Here is an 18962-nt window from a genome sequence, read left to right on the forward strand (position 1 = left end):
ATTTCCCTGTGTGTGAGTCACAGGAAATTACAATCACTGTTTACCGAGATTGCAGAACGCAATGAGATTTCTGAACTACAAACAGACTTCAATTATTCTTGAGAGACAGACAGACCCTTAAACGGACACAACTGGAGAAAATAAATATCCTTTTGTCTGCACTGCTGGTGGTAATTTCCCATTAGACAGGAAAAGACTTCTTTGATGAATGAATATTGTCTACACATTAGAAGAGGAGCTACTGTATATCTCCTAATAGCTTTTGCATGCTTGGGCTCAGCCTCATGTGAGGCCCTTAAACCCCTTGGGTACAATGTGGTAGCATTCATTAGTGTACTGCATTTTTTATTGCAGCCTTTGAGAAAAGGATGGTGCATATTAAAATCAATTTGAGCAACTTCCCACTCACCTTGAAGTTATGTGGCAAGGTCAAATACATTTAGCAATCTGCCTTCTCAGTGTGCAGGTAGTCCGTTCCAGTCCAGAGGCTTCAGAGGAAACACTTGCACTGGAGACAGATTTTCCATTTGTGATCATTCTTGAAATTTTAGCAGTTAATCACTTTTCTGTTTTATATTTACTTTGCTTTTGGCAATTAAATCAAAACCAGAGTGGCATATAGAACTAAGTCAAACACTGTCTGCAGAAGCCAAAGAATATCATGCTAGCGCCTTTGACAAATGTTTTTTTCCAAAGGCCCACCAAGTCTCACACCATTTCTTTCCCACAGAAATACGGTAACAGGCATTAATCGTACTAACCCTCCCTTTCATGGCAGCATTGCATTTTCACCCATCCATCATTCTTCCAGGGACTGGTATTGGATTAAGCTTGGCCTAGAGGTGCCTGGGTCACCCCACAGAGTCCTTTCAGCTGCTGGTAGGTCACCTTTACTGGAACTTCACTGCCACACCATGGATTGGTTGGGAGCCGGGTGAGCTGATGGGGGAAATGCTTGGCCAATTGGTTTTATCTGGATGGGATTTATTTAGCCTTACATTAAAAAAAGTTACTGGAGGGCACAGGGGATTCTTAATCTCAGAATTCTCCTGTTACAGTCACCACACGGCTATTTGTGGTGTATACACAGTGCTTAAGAAAACGTTTTTATTAATTTATAGCAAAAATGCTAACAACCTTGTTTAAATTTTTGCTAACATTTTTATTTCAGAGATTAAAAAACCCAAACAACAAAACTCCCAACATTAAGAAAAAGAAGCAGAAATGCTACCGATGAGAAATGGTGTGGATTTGCCACTCAACAGCAGCACCAGTCTGCACACAAGCCAGCTGCAGGCAGAGATGCGGCAGAGACCAACATGGTACTCATAGACTGAATGCAATACAAGAAACAGCAAACCCAAGTATCAGAAATAAAGGCCATAAAACCCCAACAACGCCCCTTCTGAGTCTTACTTCCAACGAGAAACATAGGCAAAACTAATGTTTTAGGCTCGTCCCGCCTTACAGATGGAAACTGCACTTAAGTTTGTGGCATAGCAGAGGCTGCTAAGGAACCTGGCAGAATGGCCATGCTTTACCACCGAGCACTGGGCTGAGTACGTGACATTTTGGCTTTGGCAGCCTGCTAAGTTGCTATGGAGTCCTCAGTTCAGTGGATGACATTTTAAGGCAGGGGGGTAGCTGTGGGAGAAAAGAGGACCACGACTTGCTTTGCGAGTACTAAGAGGAAGCTAAAAGTCCAACGGGAATTATGGCCTCTTCAGTACTCCACAGCTACAGGTACAGCAACATTGAATATACCATGTACATAACATTACTTATAGACTCTACATGTAAAACGTTAACCAATTTATCATGGAAATCTGGTAACAAGCAACACTGCCATATAAATTCACACTTCAAGAAAGGCTAAGTGTGGAAGCCTCCTTTGCAAGAGGATTTTCAGTCAATGTCTTGTATAGAAAATATTAAAACAATGATGACAGTTTGTTCTCTGAGCCTCAATTCATTATTGGGTTAGTTTTCAGGAACAGAAAAAGGTTCTCTTTAGAAAATGTGTGAGTATTCAGAATATGAATTCACAATCTAAGATAATTTTTTAAAAAGTTTCAACTGTCAGGAAGTCTTACTTGGCTGCAATATTTTAAAGCAATAACAGCAATACAAGGCATAGAAAAACTTTTCCTGCAACACTTGTAAATGTAAAAGTATTCACGATAAATGCAACAGAACTATTAAAGAATAAACTGCTTGTAGAACAGAGAAATGACAGACTACCTATGCATTCAATCATCTTCCTTACAGTTGAACTCCAGCTGTTAAAAAAACATATTGACTTCATCATTTGGAAAATGATGTCCCATAGGTGACTGGTCTGCATACTCCTATGAAATAAGATGCCCCAAATGGCACAATATCCCTCCTTGAAAAGTTTTTATCTCATCTCCACCATTATCTCCACAGTTTAAACAAAAGAACAACTATCCGAATGTAAAATGCTCTTTTTTTTAATTACTAAATTAAGAAAGTTAAACAGTTTTAAAATGTAAACTTGCAAATAAACCATAACAAAATGTAATTAAGACTTTAAAATTTGCAACTCAGTATTAAAAACTCAATAGAAATAGAAAGGAATTTTTTTTTTTTTTTTGGTTAAACGTAAGTAATTCAAGGCTGGTACAGACAACTGAAAAGGTAATACTTTGTTCTGTGCATCCCCCATGAAATGTAAAGAAGTGCATAGTCATTCCACTGGAGAACTTGCAGACATAGAGAAAGTAATTTCATTAGCAGTACAGGACATTTAACACACTTATTTTACAATGGAAAAATGTTACACATAGAACAGAAAAATCCTAGTTGCATGACCAAGAATTTAGCAGGTGGACGTGGCTAAAATGCTATGATTTTAAGACCATCTGAATGTGGTTACACTGCTTAATAAATCTTTTTGAAACATTTCAGTATACATGTTTTGATACAAGAAGTCCTTGCAGTTTCAATTTTCCAGTTCAAACAATGATGGTGTAGTTTTCTTGCTTTAAATATGTTCGTTTTAATTTCAAGAACAAATCATCACACACTTGTCAAACATTGGAAACATTACTGTAAATACAGCACATGATTCCTGAAAGAGCAAAGTTACAACCATCTACAGGTACATAATCATAAACAAAAAGTGCAATCCAATTTAAAAAAATCATGCTTGGCAAAAGCCAAAAATTAGATCACTGGCTTTCAGAATCCCACCAGTGTTTTCATGTCTGCAGTAAAATTATCGCTTTCTGGGTACTGCTGCAGCAGGATTCATTCAGTTCCAAATGAGTTTCCTCTGCAATAGCACCCATATACTGTATGTACAGGTATGTATATATATTATATATATTTTACATATAAAAAAGCAAAAAACCAAACACCTGTCCTGATTTTTTATTTATTTATTTGTTAAAACATGGAAAAAAATGTTTTAGACAAAGAGGCCACTTCTGGAAAATAATACTTTTAGTTGAATCAGGAGAAGACTAGTTAAAATCACATAGGTTTTGCGTTTTAAAAAAAGGAAAGCACTAGGATCAGTTATTGGCACTGAGTTACTATTTACAATGAACAGAGGTTTTGCAGTTTACATAACATCAATACAATGCAGTTTTGGAGTCTTTGATTAAGAAAAAAACAAGTGTTTTTCTCCTTTTCATCCAGGACATTCAGATTATTAGGACAAGTGGTCATAGGCAAGGGCTATGGAAGTTCCCAGCTTCAGCCCCTCCTGTGCACGGCAGTGCTGGAAGTGCTGCACTCTGGAGAAGCCGTTCATGGAGTTGGAAGCTGAAGGGCAGGTGGGGCAGGGCTGAGAAACACCTGGCAATTCATGACAGTGTCTGGAGACCAGAGATTTACAGGTTGTCACCAGGCTGGTACTGGGGTTCTGTTGCAGTGAAGTAGTCTTCAAGGAAACCCTGCAAATATTCGAAGGTTGGACGCTCCTCTGGGTCTTTTTTCCAGCAGTGGATCATAAGCTCGTGCAAGGAGATGGGACAGTCCTGAGGACATGGCATCCGATAACCACGTTCTACTTGCTCCAAGACTTCACGGTTATTCATGCCTGTAAAGGGCATACAAATCCACATTGTTAAATTACAGGGAAATTAATCTGAGTATAACTATGTCTACCATACCTATGGTTTTCTCAATCATACCAATTTCTTTTGGTTCAGACAAGCAAAACAAACCCACCCCAACGTCCTGTTTCATCTCTTCACCTACTGCAAGGTAACCTGGATTATTTTCTTTCTCAGTAGAGAATTTTAGGATCCAGTGATGAGTGAAGTGCTGCTCCCATGGTTACCCTCTTAGCTTATTCACAACGGGCAGGATTTGGCACTTTCCCTCTCCAACAACAGCAGCCGTGAAATACATTATGTGAAGTGGTTAAGGAAAAGGAATGCATTACAACAAATACTATTCAAAATTCAAGAAATCAGGATGAATTTTTGAAACCCGCACACTGAGTGTGGGCCTTTCTTGAAGTGTTCCGTGAGGTCATGCTGCTACTTTGGGCTACCAGTGATGTCTAGCAGCATTACCTTCAGCGTCAGTTCAGAAGCTTACTGCTGCTGCTGATCTCCGCTCCCTTGATCTGTGCTGGTTAGTATTGTTTCTACCACATTCCACTGTTCCACCCCAACCCAGAAGAGAACAAAGTTGCTCAGAAGACAAGTCAGATGTCAAGCAAAACAGCTCCACCGCAGAACCATAACTCTCACTCCAAAAAAGGCAGAAAGTTATATTACCATCATGCTTGTCTCTAAGAGGCAAGCCAGGCTCTTTGCTACCTTGGCTTTTCTATGCAAACCCTTAAACCCTTGATTCCTCTGCTGAAGTGCCTGTCACCATACTTCAATCGCAGTCTTAAAACTTTTGTTTAAATATCTCTTTAAGTAATTCCTTCGGCTTTTTAACAGTACCAAAGGTAAGAGGCACCGCAGGCATGCAGAAGTATTTCAGAGAAAGAGTGCACACTGCCTGCAAGCTTTGTGGCTTTCCAGTTGGCAAGCCCTGCCCAGTCCTCTGCTGAAAAATACCTGCAGGCTTCACTCCGCTGACTTAGTGGGTCCTGCAAAGCAGCTCTGCAGGAAATCTAGTTAAGAAACACTTAAGTTCCTCCATGACCAAACCTAGAAACCAGGCCCTTGATGTTGCTCTTTCTGTTACGTTATCCTCTCCCTGGCTTCCATGACACCATCCTTCCCTGCGTCTCCTCTGCTCTGTTCTTTCACGGTGTCCTCTTGGAGAATTTTCTTGTTCTACCGTCAGGACCCAGGGGATCATCTCTACGTTGTATTTTTGGTAAACTGATTTGTGAGAAATAATTCAACCACCTTCTTCAATACAGACTCATTTTTCTACTCTACACCTTGACTAGTGGGAATAATTCCTTACACTGCAGAGCATTTAGGCTGGTAACTTAGCTGTATCCTTGGATTTGGTCTTTACTCTGTGTCCTCATGCCTTGGCTGTGTTTAATTCTTAAAAATGTTTTGAAAAAAGCATCTGCAAAATACAGCCTTTCCTGACCATCCACATCTAGATTCTCATGTTAGGATTACAAAACGCCTTTTCTTCTTATCTTGACAGGGTAATTTCCTCCTGCTGATATCCATTTGCAGTGTCTCCACGAGGACAATTTTCCTAGCCTGCTACTGTAACTACCCCTTGCATGGTCTTGCCACTTGCTCCTTGTTGCTTAGTAGGTAAAATACCAGCTCTTGTCTTCACTTTCAAAGCCTCCCACAGGCTGCCCCACTAGCATTTGGCCATGTCCTGGTCAATTCACAGTTCTGGTTAGCTTACTGCAGCACCTTCAATTTTCAAATAAGCTCATCTTACGCTGTTTCTTATGCTGCCTGTTGCACATGGAGGAACCTCCCTAGAAAACTGCCTCATCCTCCTACAAACTTCTCCTCACTGTTCCCTTTAGAATCATTGAATCATTTAGGTTGGAAAAGACCTTTAAGATCATCAAGTCCAACCACTAACCCAGGACTGCCAAGTCCACCACTAAACCATGACCCTAAGCACTGCATCTACGCATTTTTGAAACACTTCCAGGAATGGTGATGCCACTACTTCCCCAGGCAGCCTGTTACAATGCCTGACAACCCTTTTTTGTGAAGACATTTTTCCCAATATCCAATCTAAACCTTCCCTGGTGCAACTTGAGACTGTTTTGTCTTGTCCTATTGCCTGTTATCTGGGAGAAGAGACCTACCCCCACCTGCCTCCAACCTCCTTTTGTTGCAGAGAGCAGTAAGATCCTCCTGAGCCTCCTCTGCTCCTGGCTAAACAACCCCAGTTCCCTCAGCCAGCAGGCTCCTCATAAGACTCGTCCAAAAATAAATTTAGATTACCGATTTATAGTATTCCCTAACCTGCAGACCAACACTATAACACTGGCTGCTTGTGCTTGATTTATCACCTGTATCCACCCACTTGTATTTTTGGCATTGGATGTTTACGAGTAGGAGCAAACACTCTGCATGGCACCTGAAGTGGTCTGTGGTTAGGACTCCACAGAATGATGAAAACAGAGCAATAACGGTCTTCTGCAGACATCAGATTCTGCAAAGAATTAAGGTTCTCTTGTATTACCGACTCCAAATTGATGTTGTTAGGTCACACAGGCTCACAACAAACCATAAAATCTTGCCACACACTGAACAAATGTTTGGGTGTTCTGCATTATCCAACAAGAACATTTTCAAACACACTTTACTTTTTTACTAAATTACAAAGCAATGGTAGTAGTCTGCTAGTCATCACCAAGCCAGTGGCAGCACCAACCTTCCAGCCTTGCTGTTTTCAAGATGCTACAAGAAAAAAATGTGCATTTTGCTCACATTGTGTTTTCAATACTAGTTTTTTAGATTTGTGTTTTGAACAAAAATCGATACCCTTTTTTCATATCCTTTCTTTGAATCAGCTGAATTACCTCACGTTTTGGGATAAGAACTTTTGCTGTGCTTTGCTTCCCTTACATATTAAAGACTATAAAAATAAGTGTTACCAGTAACTCCCATATACAAATTGCATACTTTGTTTTTATTTTGGCAGTACCCCTTTAAGTACACCATGGGTAGAAGCAACAGCAGCAGAAAAGCTCCTTCCCAGCTGATTTGTTATTCCAAGATATCAAATGTTTGGTATTTTTATCCAGTGCATTACTCAGTACTGCAAAGCACAGTCTGAAACTTGATAATGAACTTTATGCTGGAAGAAAAACCCTGAGGAGAGAGGGGGGGAAGGAAAAAACAGAAACAGCTCTTCACTTCCCTTTTTCAAAAAAAAGTAGAAAAAAGAACATTGCTGTCTGAAATCATAGTCATTTTTTGCCCCTGGAAAGTCAGTCAAGCCAGGTTTTCTCATCATGATATAATCCAGGAAAATGCCCTTCTTCTCCTTTCTCTTTTCCCCTCCCTCCCAGTAAAACCTTGATATGAAACTAAACCAAGTAATCCTCATGTTCCTTACTGGAATTCATACATCCATCAAGGGCTGCAGCACCTAGGATTTGCCAAAGAAATTCTGTTGGTTTTGATGTGTGCTGCTAATTTAAAAAAGGAGTTTCAAAGACTTCTTTTTTTTTCCAAATTGATCTGATTTTTAGTCAGACATAAAAATAGCAGTCTTTCAGGCATACTTTTACCTCTTTAAAGGTCTATTTATGCTTACAAACCTATTATCTAGATTTGCTTAACTTATCGTACAAGTTTTAGTGTTTCTCTTTTGATCGCAGGAGCCTGTTGCATCTGCACTTCTAACACCACAGAAAGAATATTTGAGCAGTCTGTACAACTCCTCTCTCCTAATGAATACCTGAGAGTTTCAGCTCTTTTAGTAAATAATAAATGAAATTCTGCTTGCAGTACACTTCTAGACCCCTTAAAAGTTTATCCTAAAATCCTTAAATCTGTGGCATAAAATACTCAGTGATATTCTGCTGTGAACTACAGCTATTTCATCTGCTTGAAAAATCAGTTTATGTTTATGATGTTTCTAGAGTTACCATTTGGACCAAGAAGGAAACATCCAACTTCCAAAAGATGGCTTTTCCATTAACCTTTTATTCCCTGAGAAGACCAAAAATGAAATAACCTCCCACCACAGAGCTTTATTAGTGAAACCTCCGATAACCTTAGGATGCCACAGGATATGGCCACTTTAATGCTCAATACAATAAAAATCTACTGCCCATATGGACTGGGGACAGAAACGCAATGCTTCTTGACTTTTCCTAGAAAAGCTGCAGTAGTAAGAGTTACTGTGACATAAAAGAGGATGTAAAGTTTCCAGTTGTGGCTAAAGAAAACACTGGAAAGTACTTTGAAGTGCTCTGAGGAGACTGGTTAGATGGAGCATAGCAGATGTGCAAATAGCACAGATCTGGGCAATGCTGCTCTTCTGGAACTGTAACTAAGTACCATCCTCACATGCCAAGCTAATAAGCTATATAGATTACTGTGGGCAATGTGAAGTCCAGTGAGGACAGTGATGGTTTTATGACACTTTATTCTTGCTTTCTTCTGTTGAACTGAGAATTATGCTCCGTCAAGACCCACTGCATGCTTTCCGATGAATGATCAAACTAATACACAAATGTTTAAAGTAGGACTCTTAAAACAACAGCTCAGCTGCTGTCTATCTCTAGAAATGCTGGATTTCAGATTCTCCAAGAACCCAGAGCTGTGCTTCTGCTCATGTTCAAAGGTTCCTCAGGACTGGACATATCGGCCCTTCTCTAGGACAGTTGAGAAAGTAAAACTGTGTAGTTGTCCAGAGGGGCTAGATCGCATTGGCACTCAGAGCATGCTTTCAAAAGAGAGAGGTAAAACACAGGCAGGTTGATTTCTGGGTTTTGTTCAGTTTGATCTAGAAGCAGAATTCCTAACTTCCATGGGCAGCCACAAAGGAAAGCCAGATGTGAGATCTGTGCCAGAGGGATGGGATATGGGACTTAGACAGGGGGATTATTCCACATGCAGGCACGTTAGCGCACTGAAGGGAACAGGAAAGCTGCTCTGAGAGGAAGACAACCCTTTTGAAGCATAATGCTGTCCTTACTGAGTACAATATGAATCCAGTTATTTCTATGCAAAAGTAGCAGCAAGTTTTAAAAATCTGGAAGTCATGCCACTTAATTTAGAAATTATGACCCGAAACCCCCGCCAAACTCCCCATCCTCAAAACACCACAAAGCTAGGCTATCAATATCTGTTGGGTTTTTTTGTTTGTTTGTTTGTTCGTTTTAAATAAGTTATTATTTGCTTAGTGTAAGAGATGAAACTTTAAGCTACAGCATTTGTGAGCAGAGCTTTCCTGCTTACAAAGAAATCCACCTGAGCTTACCTGTGCTGTGTGCTGAGTCCCCATCTCTCTCAGCTCCTTATCTGCCATCCATGATGACGGTACAGACACATATGCCGGCTCACTGACACGTACCCAACCCCCGGCTTGGGCAGCCTGCCATGCGCTCTCCGGCACTTTGTGGTCCAGCTTCCCCCAATGATGAGGAGGCTGAGCACAGCTCCCCAGGGACTGCAGAGCTGCTTGGAGCCCACACTCAAAGACCTGCCTGGCCAGAGGCAGCAATGTGGATAGCATCATGGTGGCTGACACACTACACATAAAATGTAAGTGGTCTTGATGTGACAAGTGCAGCAGAAGCAGAAGAGGCAAGTTCAGAGGTGCTCATTTAGTGCAGCTGAGGTTTTTGCTTATCCAAAAGACAACATGTTAAAACCCCCAAATTCTCTGACTACTGCTAGAGATATACAGCCTACTCTTAAACTCCATCCAAAAACCCCAAACTAAGATCCAAGGGGAATTTGTGAAAGGGGAAAGAAACAGACACTGAAAAAAGTCAGCTAAGCAGACTATTTTTTAAACTTGGCTCCTCTTCTGCCCATATCTAGTTGTTTATTTCCCCACTATAATAACTGAAACAGAATCTCAATGCGCAGAAAGACTGAAAAAGTTGCTTGTTTCAGTCTGCTGCCTTGTGAGAAGAATAGGGAAGCATGAGGAAAGGCTAGGAAACGTACTAATAAATTAGTTATCATAGCGGTCCATTTCATCTATTGATGAGAAACAGGCTGAAGGATGAAGATAAGGACACCTATCAAAATGTCGGCCTTGCTTGTGGGAGCTCTAGGGTCTGGGGCAAGATTTGATTATGAACTCAGATTTGAGTCTGATCTTCATCTCTGCCAGAAAAACCTTTACTGCTCATATGTCTGCCACTGCTCCAGTCTGTCTTCCAAAATGGGGCACCAGGACAGGAACTGGTTGAAATCTGGAGGACAACGAACGTCAAGTCCTGTTCCACTCAGTCTGTTCCCCTCTTACATACCGCCTACCTTCTCCTACTGTCCTCGCTGTGCTTTTCCCTCCTTCTACACAAGCTTAAAACAATGCCCGCTTCTCCAAGGCATGAGGTACAGTGCCCTGCGGGCATAGTTACCACCACAGGACTGGCGTGTGTGCTATAAATAACCTCTCCACGCACTAAGACCTTGTCACACAAGAGAGCAGTCCTTTTGTCTGAGGGCCTCTCCCGGCTCCCCGGGCGTGCTTCACGTGCTTCACGCTGTAAGCAGGAACATCAGGACAACGTGCCCACAACTATTTCAGAAACTGGGTATTACAGCAGAGTGACAGCTCCATGACCCCTTTTGTTTCAAGGCTGACCCTTTCCAGAGCTTGAAAATGCACGTCTTGGTTGCCAGTGCCTACAAACCGCATTCTCTCACCTATAGGTTGTCTACTTGGGTGAAGAGGCTGAGTCTTGCCTCTCAGGGAGGTTGAACTCCCATCTTTTCCTCCTCAAGTAAGCCATGCCGCCATGGCAGGAAAAGCCCTGTGGGTGCATCTGAACCCTATTTCCTGCTCCAGAGAGACATGAATTCATGAAGCTTTATCCTTCAAGGAGGTCCTTCCCCTCTGCAGTATGAAGCAGGAGATGGACGATCCTTTCTATGTCAGGGGAAAATAAAGTATTTCCTGAGGAGGTCAGGAGGTTGTTGTCACCTTGGGAAGTCTGAGCCCTCTATTCAAGCTCCATGCAAAGACAGACCCTTCTGAGAAGGCTGCGGTTCCCCTCCACCACCTCAGCCTATAAAAGCCTTCCCAGTTATGGTCTGGGGAATGAGACCGAATTGAAACTTCTACAGACTTCGGAATTTCAAATTTAAAATAGAGGCTGCCCTTAGGTAAAACTGTTGGAGAGGAGAATGATGGTGACCATGAGAATGGTTAAGGCCTCCTGGCTGAGCAGGGCAGGAGTCCCAGAGGGGAGAAAGGGCCCTGGTGTGGAGCTCGGGCAGTGCATAACTGAGGCAGTACATGACCATCGGGAACATTATTCTGTCATGTGTAACACACAAAAAATTGCTTCCAGATACTTGATATCTTCCGAACGTGGATGAAGGAGAGTGAGCCGGAAGGACTTTCAGTGTATGAGGGCTTTATGTAGTGAGGGATGAGGGGGGAGGATGGTGCTGAGAGGAGAGACGCCGCTAGTGGTCTTTGATGTGCTCAAACTGCCATGTAATAAAACTGTCCACATTTTCAGGACACAGACCATGCCTGAGATTTCTGTCATGGATGCTACAAGAAATTATATATTGCAAGCACTTAAAACACACATCCAGTGGCCTCTTTCTCCTTCAGGGAGGGAAAGGAACACTTGGGAAGAGCCGACATCCCCTGCTGCCATGGCCAACACTGTGTCTAGTTACAAACTTGTGAGTTAACAGTGGGCTTAGACAGTCACTTTTGCCTGAAGTAGTATTTTTCCTGTGTTTGTGTATGTGTCTGTGTTCATGCCTGTGATCAGAGAGAACGCTTAGTCACTAACCATCTCTGCCCCACCAATGCGGAGCTCAGGGAAAAAAATTCACCTTAACTCTGCCCTGGCTGGCGAGAGCCCCTGTGCACCCATTCTGCTGGTAGTGACTATGAATTTCCTTTTCCAGCAGCTCAGCGAGGAGCATTTTCCACCCTCTGGGAGCATCAGCACATCAGCTAAGTCTTACACACGCTTTTTCTTCAACCTTTGTGAACCGTGTTGTGTCTGCATTTAACCCTCAATAAACCTGCAGAAATTATGGCTCTCCCACGCCACTGCCAGTAATCCTCATGGCCCGAAGGCCTTTGTGCTGGCTACTGACACAGCCACTCCGAGTGGTGGCAACACCCGCTTTTCTTTACTCGTAAGGGGAAGTGCTGGGTGGAGGGACTCATCCATTCCACAGCAACATGTCATCCAGTTGTCACAGTCACAGCTTTGCTAAGCTGCTTCCTGTGAATCACGCCAAATTTCACTGCCGATCATGAGAAGCCTTCCAGTTCCCGTATTCTTGTCCCAAACACTAGCTGCTGGCTGCTAGGTGCTAGCAAAGTTGCAATTCCTGGTAAAACCCTGGGAGTTTAGTTTTGCTGAGTTCAGCCTTCTGAAGTGGTGTGAGATACCACGGGATAAACTGAACTCCACCTTGATGCTTCTCCTGAGCTATTTGATGTACAAATCTGACTGCTTGATCAGGGCACAGACTGTGAAACTGAAACTGCTTTAGGGTACTTTCCATTAAATCAGCTGGAGTGCACACAGCCATACTGGGTGAGTATTTAGAAAAAATTTTTTAAAAAAAGAATAAAGATGCAGCTAGATGCCCTGTTGTTAGTATCTGTGCTGATAAGAAAATGAAGGGATTAATTTTTTGTTCCATGCAATGCACTGTTTTCACCTCACCCCTTGCCTCCTCACCTGGATGCCTACAATCTTCAGGGGGGCAAAGGAATGAAAAGCTCTGCATAGGCAGATCAAATCACCCCTCCTACAAATCTTAATCCATTGGATACTTGGCAGGGTTTCAACAGAGCCAAGGGGCCTCCGCTTCCCCCGTGCAGAGAATCTGGCCCCGCTGTGACCCTGCCATGAGCTCCAGCATGCACATTGCAGAATTATTTTCTTTCCCTTCCATCCACCTCGAAAGCAAGGAATGAAATATATGAGTGTATAAAAAAGAGATCTGGTAATACCAGACATTCAGACAGTCATCAAACCTTGCAGAGAACCAGACTGACAGGATAAATGGAGTAATGCCATTCTGGGAGTTTAACTGTTGGTATCTTAAAGTGAATGCAATACTATGGAGAGCTGTTTGCTCCGCAGTATAGTAATTTTACTTTGCTTTCATTATTTAGCTAGAAAGGATATTAATTGAATTGAGAACAATTAAAAAAATAGAAATGGATATGTTGGATTTTCTGTCCTCTTGTCATTTTTATCATGACCATCACACAGCCGCTTGCAGAGTCAGGACTGTTTTCAAGCATAGAGAAACTTACGCATGATAACCACCCTCCTCTGAGCTCAGTGAAAATAAGTAAACATTCCAATATAAGCGCATGGCTCATTCCCACTCTTTCCCTGGGGCGAAGCAGGGTTTAGACTGTTTTCTTACCTGGGTATGGCACTCTCCCTTTTGTTACCAGCTCTGTCAGTAGGATCCCAAAAGACCACACATCTGACTTTATTGTGAACCTTCCATACAATGCCGCTTCTGGAGCAGTCCATTTAATGGGGAACTTGGCACCTAATGAAAGAATAAATGAGCCTTAATCAGAACAGCGACAGAATGGAAGTACCCGTTCGCAGGTGACTGTTGTGCTCTGACAGGTGCAGGTGGACAGATCTGCAGGCAAGTGTTAACAAACAGCTCTGTGAAGCACAGTCAGAGAGGACAGGCAGGTGTCTGCGCAGGGCAGAAGGAAAGACTTAGCAGGGAATGGGTGGGTTTGTCCCACATCCCAAGAGAAGGCTAAAACTTTTTAGTTCAGGTTTGAAGTTTTATAAAGGGGAAAAAAAAGAAAACCTAATAAGCCAAACATAATAGAAAATATTTCTCCCAAAATGTTTAAATTAGCATTACCCTGTGATATTTGCAAGTGACAGTTAGCACGTATGAACAGAAGTGAGATTTATTGGAAATGTACCTCCCAGTTTCCATGCTCAAGCTGAGCAAAATGCAAATCAAACAAACATGGCAAAAACATAAATTAAGAACAAACCTACTACTTCATTAGCAACATGCAAGGCCTTAAAAATAATACTGCCATTGGAGTTGCTTTGAGTGCAGTGATGTCAAGGCACAACTTTGGCCTGTGATTTATAACTCGACAGTGTACTTTAAGCTCCTGGCACTGAAAACCCTGTAGTGCCTTAAATAGGTGCAGTTCTTATGTGCTCATCCATCATCAGAGCCTGCAGGAGCCAGTTGTGGTAAGGATGGTAAGATAACAAGCCTTTAAACACTGATTTATTTGCTTTTCCAATCATTTACTGTTTTCTTAGGGAAAATATTTTCAGTATGACTTTAAAGAAAAGTCTTGTGGTAATAATTAACTTGTAGTATGTACAAAAAAGTATGCAGACATTTCCCTGGTGCCTTGTATTAACATACGGGGCAAAAGAGTTGCATTGCTTATTGCCGATCCCTAGTGACAAACACTCTTGAATTTGGAAACAGACTGACTTTTGACTTCTCACCACCCTCTCATAAAAGTTCCCTTAGCTTTCAGGAGGAGTGTGGAAAGTGTAACAACATGGACAAATCACTCTCAGGGAGTGAAGTTACAGCCCTGTTTACGATTCCCTGCTGGTGCTGTTCTGCCGTCACATCCAGTGCTTGATGCCCCATTATCTTCTGCTATAAGCCACAATCTGACTTGACTCAGAGTAAAAAGTAAACATGGTAATTCTCATCTCCTTACTTAGTAAAATATCAGGTGTGCTAAAATGTTTCCTGCTCTATATGTAAGTGATCCTAAGAGAGAATATTACTCAAACAAATACGTTTTTCTAGGGAAAAATGCAGTTGCTCAAGTAAGTCCTGCTGAATTAAAAGATGCCAGACAAAGTCTCAGATCCCTAAAGTCAGGAACTTTAGTTAAGCATCAACACATCAATGGTTAGATTTTCAAAGGTGCTACAGGATTTCTGGATGTCTACTCACTTTCAATAAAGTCTGCCTCTTCTGTATTTTCATTAGTTGATATGCAGGCAGGAGCTAAAACTTTGGTGCCTGGCTTTGTCAATCTCCCTAATTTACACTTCTTCATGGGACCAATCTTAGTTTACAAGACTCAACATTTACAGAACTTCATCTTCTCTTAAAAACCACCTTGGCCGTGATGTCCAAGATCTCTGCAGCAGCAGCCTGCTATCACTTGAGCCTCTGTCCTGGAAGCTGGCCCTGCCTCACCAGCACCAGCAGTCATGTGGGGTTGGCAACTGGCTCCCCCAGCCACCGGCAGATCCTGCAGCTATGCATCCCTTGACAATCCTCGGAAAAACTGCATGCTGTATGTACCCGGTGGCTGGGTTCCCTAGACCTACAGTGCATGGCTTTTGATGGGCTTATGCAGGCATGCCATGAATATGAGGGCCAACATCCCTCTGCTCTCTCAAACACGCAGCTGAGATGGTACACACACACACACAATGCCAACTGAATGAATAGCTCCAGGCTCACCAGCAGCCCGAAGGCTTGGACGTTGGCTGGTGGTATGTGAGATAGCCAAGCATGAGGGTTTGCTCATTCGCGTTACACACATTTATTCAACAATTTTGTTTTTTTTTTTAACAGCTGTGATTTTCTGAGAAGTTGATCCAAATCTGGTCTAATTCCCTTGTGCTTCATCCTTGGATCCAAAGGTAGCAACCAACTACAACTCATCTTTGGAGGAAAGAAATGTCTTCAGACTCCTTTGTGGCCAACTCCCCTGGTATTTTTGCCTTCCTCATCTATGGCCTGTGTGGTACTGGGAAGTGAGTATGTAGTGTCTCAAGGGACCATGGGAAGATGAGAAGCAAGGTAAGTAGGTGAGAAGGGGGGACAATTCTAGCACATCCCTTTTCCTGAGAGCTAAAGCAGTACGAGCCCCATTGGACTGTGATGAGCACTGCTGGAGAAGACAAATGGTCTGTGCTATGGATTTTCTGATAACAGGGTAGCTACTCACTACATCTCTATGTTGCCCCTGCTGTGGGTGATTCTCTGGCTAAAACAACCAATAAAAAATCACGTTCTGCATTTTGTGCAGCATTTCCTGAACTTTGGTTTGAAGTGATAGATAGGGAGAAGGGAAAGTCAAGGTTGGCAGAGAGGTCGCTAGCAGAGCCCTGCCTCATGGTTTACATGGTCCAAAAGAATCTGCAATCCAGTATGGCAGAGCCATCAGTGAGGGGAGAGCAGAGGCCAGTGAGGACGTCCTAGGCTGGCCCCCTGCACAGCTGCAGGTACGACACACGCACTGCCATAACACAAAGCGATCACACACAGCTTGTGTGAACGGGGGTGTGCATGTGTGTGTGTCCAACAGGGGTCCTCCCAAGGTGCTGCCTTCCATCTAATGTCTGGCACTGGAGACACAGGGTAGTGCACTGCTCTGAAGCCCCCCGAATTGCTACTGCTACAGGCCAGCATGGCTCCTGACCGACACACAGTCTCTGTGCTCACTCTCTTTCCAACACACCAATTAAAAAGCCCACCCTTCCCTCTGCCCAGACTTCAGCAGCTTATTAAACAAGCTGACTTTGTGCTGCAAACAAATTACAGCATCAGATCATCAGATAAAATGCGTATTACTGACAAGCATGTTAATAAATCTGATAAGCTAAATTACCCCAGCTGACAAGGCAGCCTATCTCCTACTTTGAAGGCAGATTTTACATCAGTGCGGGGGATTTACCTTTTTTTTTGCTGGAACTCTTTTATGACAAACTAGCAGGTCAGTACTCCATGCGTACAAACCAACCGCACACCACATTCATTAGGTCAGGATAGCCTGTCTTTGCTCCAAAGTGAGGTCCTAATCTGCAGCTTTTATCTCGGTGCCTTTTTTGAAGCATTTCAGCCTGGGGAAAGCCTTTTTTGAGTTTCTGCATTGCTCACAACCACATCAAGCTAAAGCGGCTCATACATTCTACTGTTAGGGCAGCTAGCCCTGCCTCCTACCTCAGAGGATTTTTGTGAGGGTCAGCCCTGTTCTTGGGACCTCTGCCCAGCTCTGCCCAGGTATTCACACAGGTTATCCTCCAGGATGATTTCCTTGGGAAAAATCAATTCACGGCTCTGCCTTAATTCTTTGTTGGCTATAAGCAGGCCACGTGATGAGAAGGAGCAGAGGGGGCTGGGATAATTGAGTGACCTTGATGTACAACTCTCAGCATGGTTTCTTCTGAGGCTAGCAAAAATCCCTCAGAGCTTTGTTTTTTCAGACCTAAATCTCAATGAAGCAGAAACCTCTGAAATTCATGCCCCAGAGCCACTGCCAGTTGATAATGATCCTGCTTACAGAAATCCTAAAAAGCTGCTTCGTCTCATACCTTAAAACCAAACCCAGTGCAACCCAAGCTCTAAGACCCCAGAACCAGGGGAACTCTTGAATTAGTGACCAGAGAATGTAGTGCAGCATCAAATTGCTTCTGGGGCTGGAAAGAGAAAGCTACAAAAGGTAAAACCGAAGTGCTGAAGCAAGCATGTAACAGGAAACGAGTCAGCCCTGGAAGGCAATGAGGAGTGCCGTGTGGGAGGGACTGCGCAATTACACTTTTTGTGCTGTGAGAAAGAACATGAAATTACAAGTCTGGCAAAACATCAAGGAGCAGAAGCAGGCTCTGCAGGCGAACCCCTCCCCGGGAAGCAGGGGACAAGGGGTGGAACTGCCGGTCTAAACACCCCTCTCACCCTCTGCCTGCATGCCCCCCTTCCCCTTGCCTTTCCTCTTGACCTGGACACACTCCCTTCTCGCAGACCAGATGGCTTCTCTGTAGGAGTGTATCAGTGATCCCCCCTCCGGGACTCTGGGGGCTGGCTGTTGAGAAGCAAGAGTCCTTCCTCCTGTGCACTCCGTGGCTGGCCCAGGGAATGGCAGGTAAAGAGGAAGAACAAAGCCCTGGACGTTACAGCCCGCAGCAGTCAGTTGCGAACAAAAGAGATCTGATTAGTTTGTGAGCTGGGAGCCAAGTCTCTACAAAAGGACTGGGGAGAGCCTGGAAGGGGGAAAAAATCCCTGCTTATTTCTAGGAAATCAAAATAAGAAGCATCACTTGTTTTTAAGCAGGGGAGGAAGGAGATATTTCTAAGTGTTAAGGAGGCAGAAACGATCTGAGAGTTTACAAACACGTACAAGCACTCCCAAAATAGCTCTGACTTGTCTGGAAGGCATCAGAAAGATCCTTATTGTTTCATGTGTGCTTGGAGCGGCACTGCTGCAAGTGCTGCCAGTGTATGCAGTAGAAACATGGCCTGGAAAATAACTCTGCTCTTTTTTTTTTTTCTTTTTTTTTTTCTTTTTTTTTATTAAGGCAATTTTAAATTTGTATCAGCTGCTACTGCTTAGAATAGTAACAACTCTTCCCCAGCAGCTCTGTGGAGCACTCTGCACTCTCCACAAAAATGCCATGTGCTTGGCCAAAACTCTGCATAGCTGCTAACCAGATCAGTGTAAGTGTAGCAGAACTGCATGGGAAATCCTGTGTTGGAAGTGATGGGAAGGTTCTCTCTGTCCTGTAGGACAGCAGGAGGTTTAAGTCTTGCTTTACAGGACTGACCCACGCACCATCACTGATGGAAGGAAACAAGGCTGAATGCCTGACACTGGCTGGGGGGGGAGTGTAGATGTTGCAACAGCAACAGCAACAGCCAGAAGAAGCAAGCCCCAATGGTGCAGGCTGCAATACAGTCCACCAGTGTAGCCTTTAAAATGGGCGTCACTTTAATAGGCGTGTTTTTCCCCTTTGATTACTCACTTCCTCTAAAAGCAAGAGAAGCCAAATGCTCATTACAAGCCAAGAACTTTTTTTTTTATATTATTTAACGGCAGTGTATAGCTGCTAGTCACACACTTTAAATCATTAGTGCCATGACTATCTCTTT

General features: G+C 43.1%; 1 protein-coding gene across 5 annotated transcripts in view; it reads right to left on the reverse strand.

The window, feature by feature from the left end:
- Positions 1-2455: 2455 nt before the first annotated feature.
- The window catches only part of FYN (FYN proto-oncogene, Src family tyrosine kinase), a 143492-nt gene continuing 126985 nt past the window's right edge, over positions 2456-18962 (reverse strand). For all 5 annotated transcript variants that reach the window (XM_055809862.1, XM_055809861.1, XM_055809865.1 and 2 more), the window contains 2 exons: positions 13485-13616; positions 2456-4066 (listed from right to left, as the gene is read on the reverse strand). In XM_055809862.1, coding sequence (XP_055665837.1) covers positions 3858-4066; positions 13485-13616 — 341 coding nt within the window. In that variant the 3' untranslated portion in view covers positions 2456-3857. The remainder of the gene's footprint in view (positions 4067-13484; positions 13617-18962) is intronic.

This window comes from Falco peregrinus, chromosome 7, assembly GCF_023634155.1.
Source record: "Falco peregrinus isolate bFalPer1 chromosome 7, bFalPer1.pri, whole genome shotgun sequence".
NCBI lineage: Eukaryota > Metazoa > Chordata > Aves > Falconiformes > Falconidae > Falco > Falco peregrinus.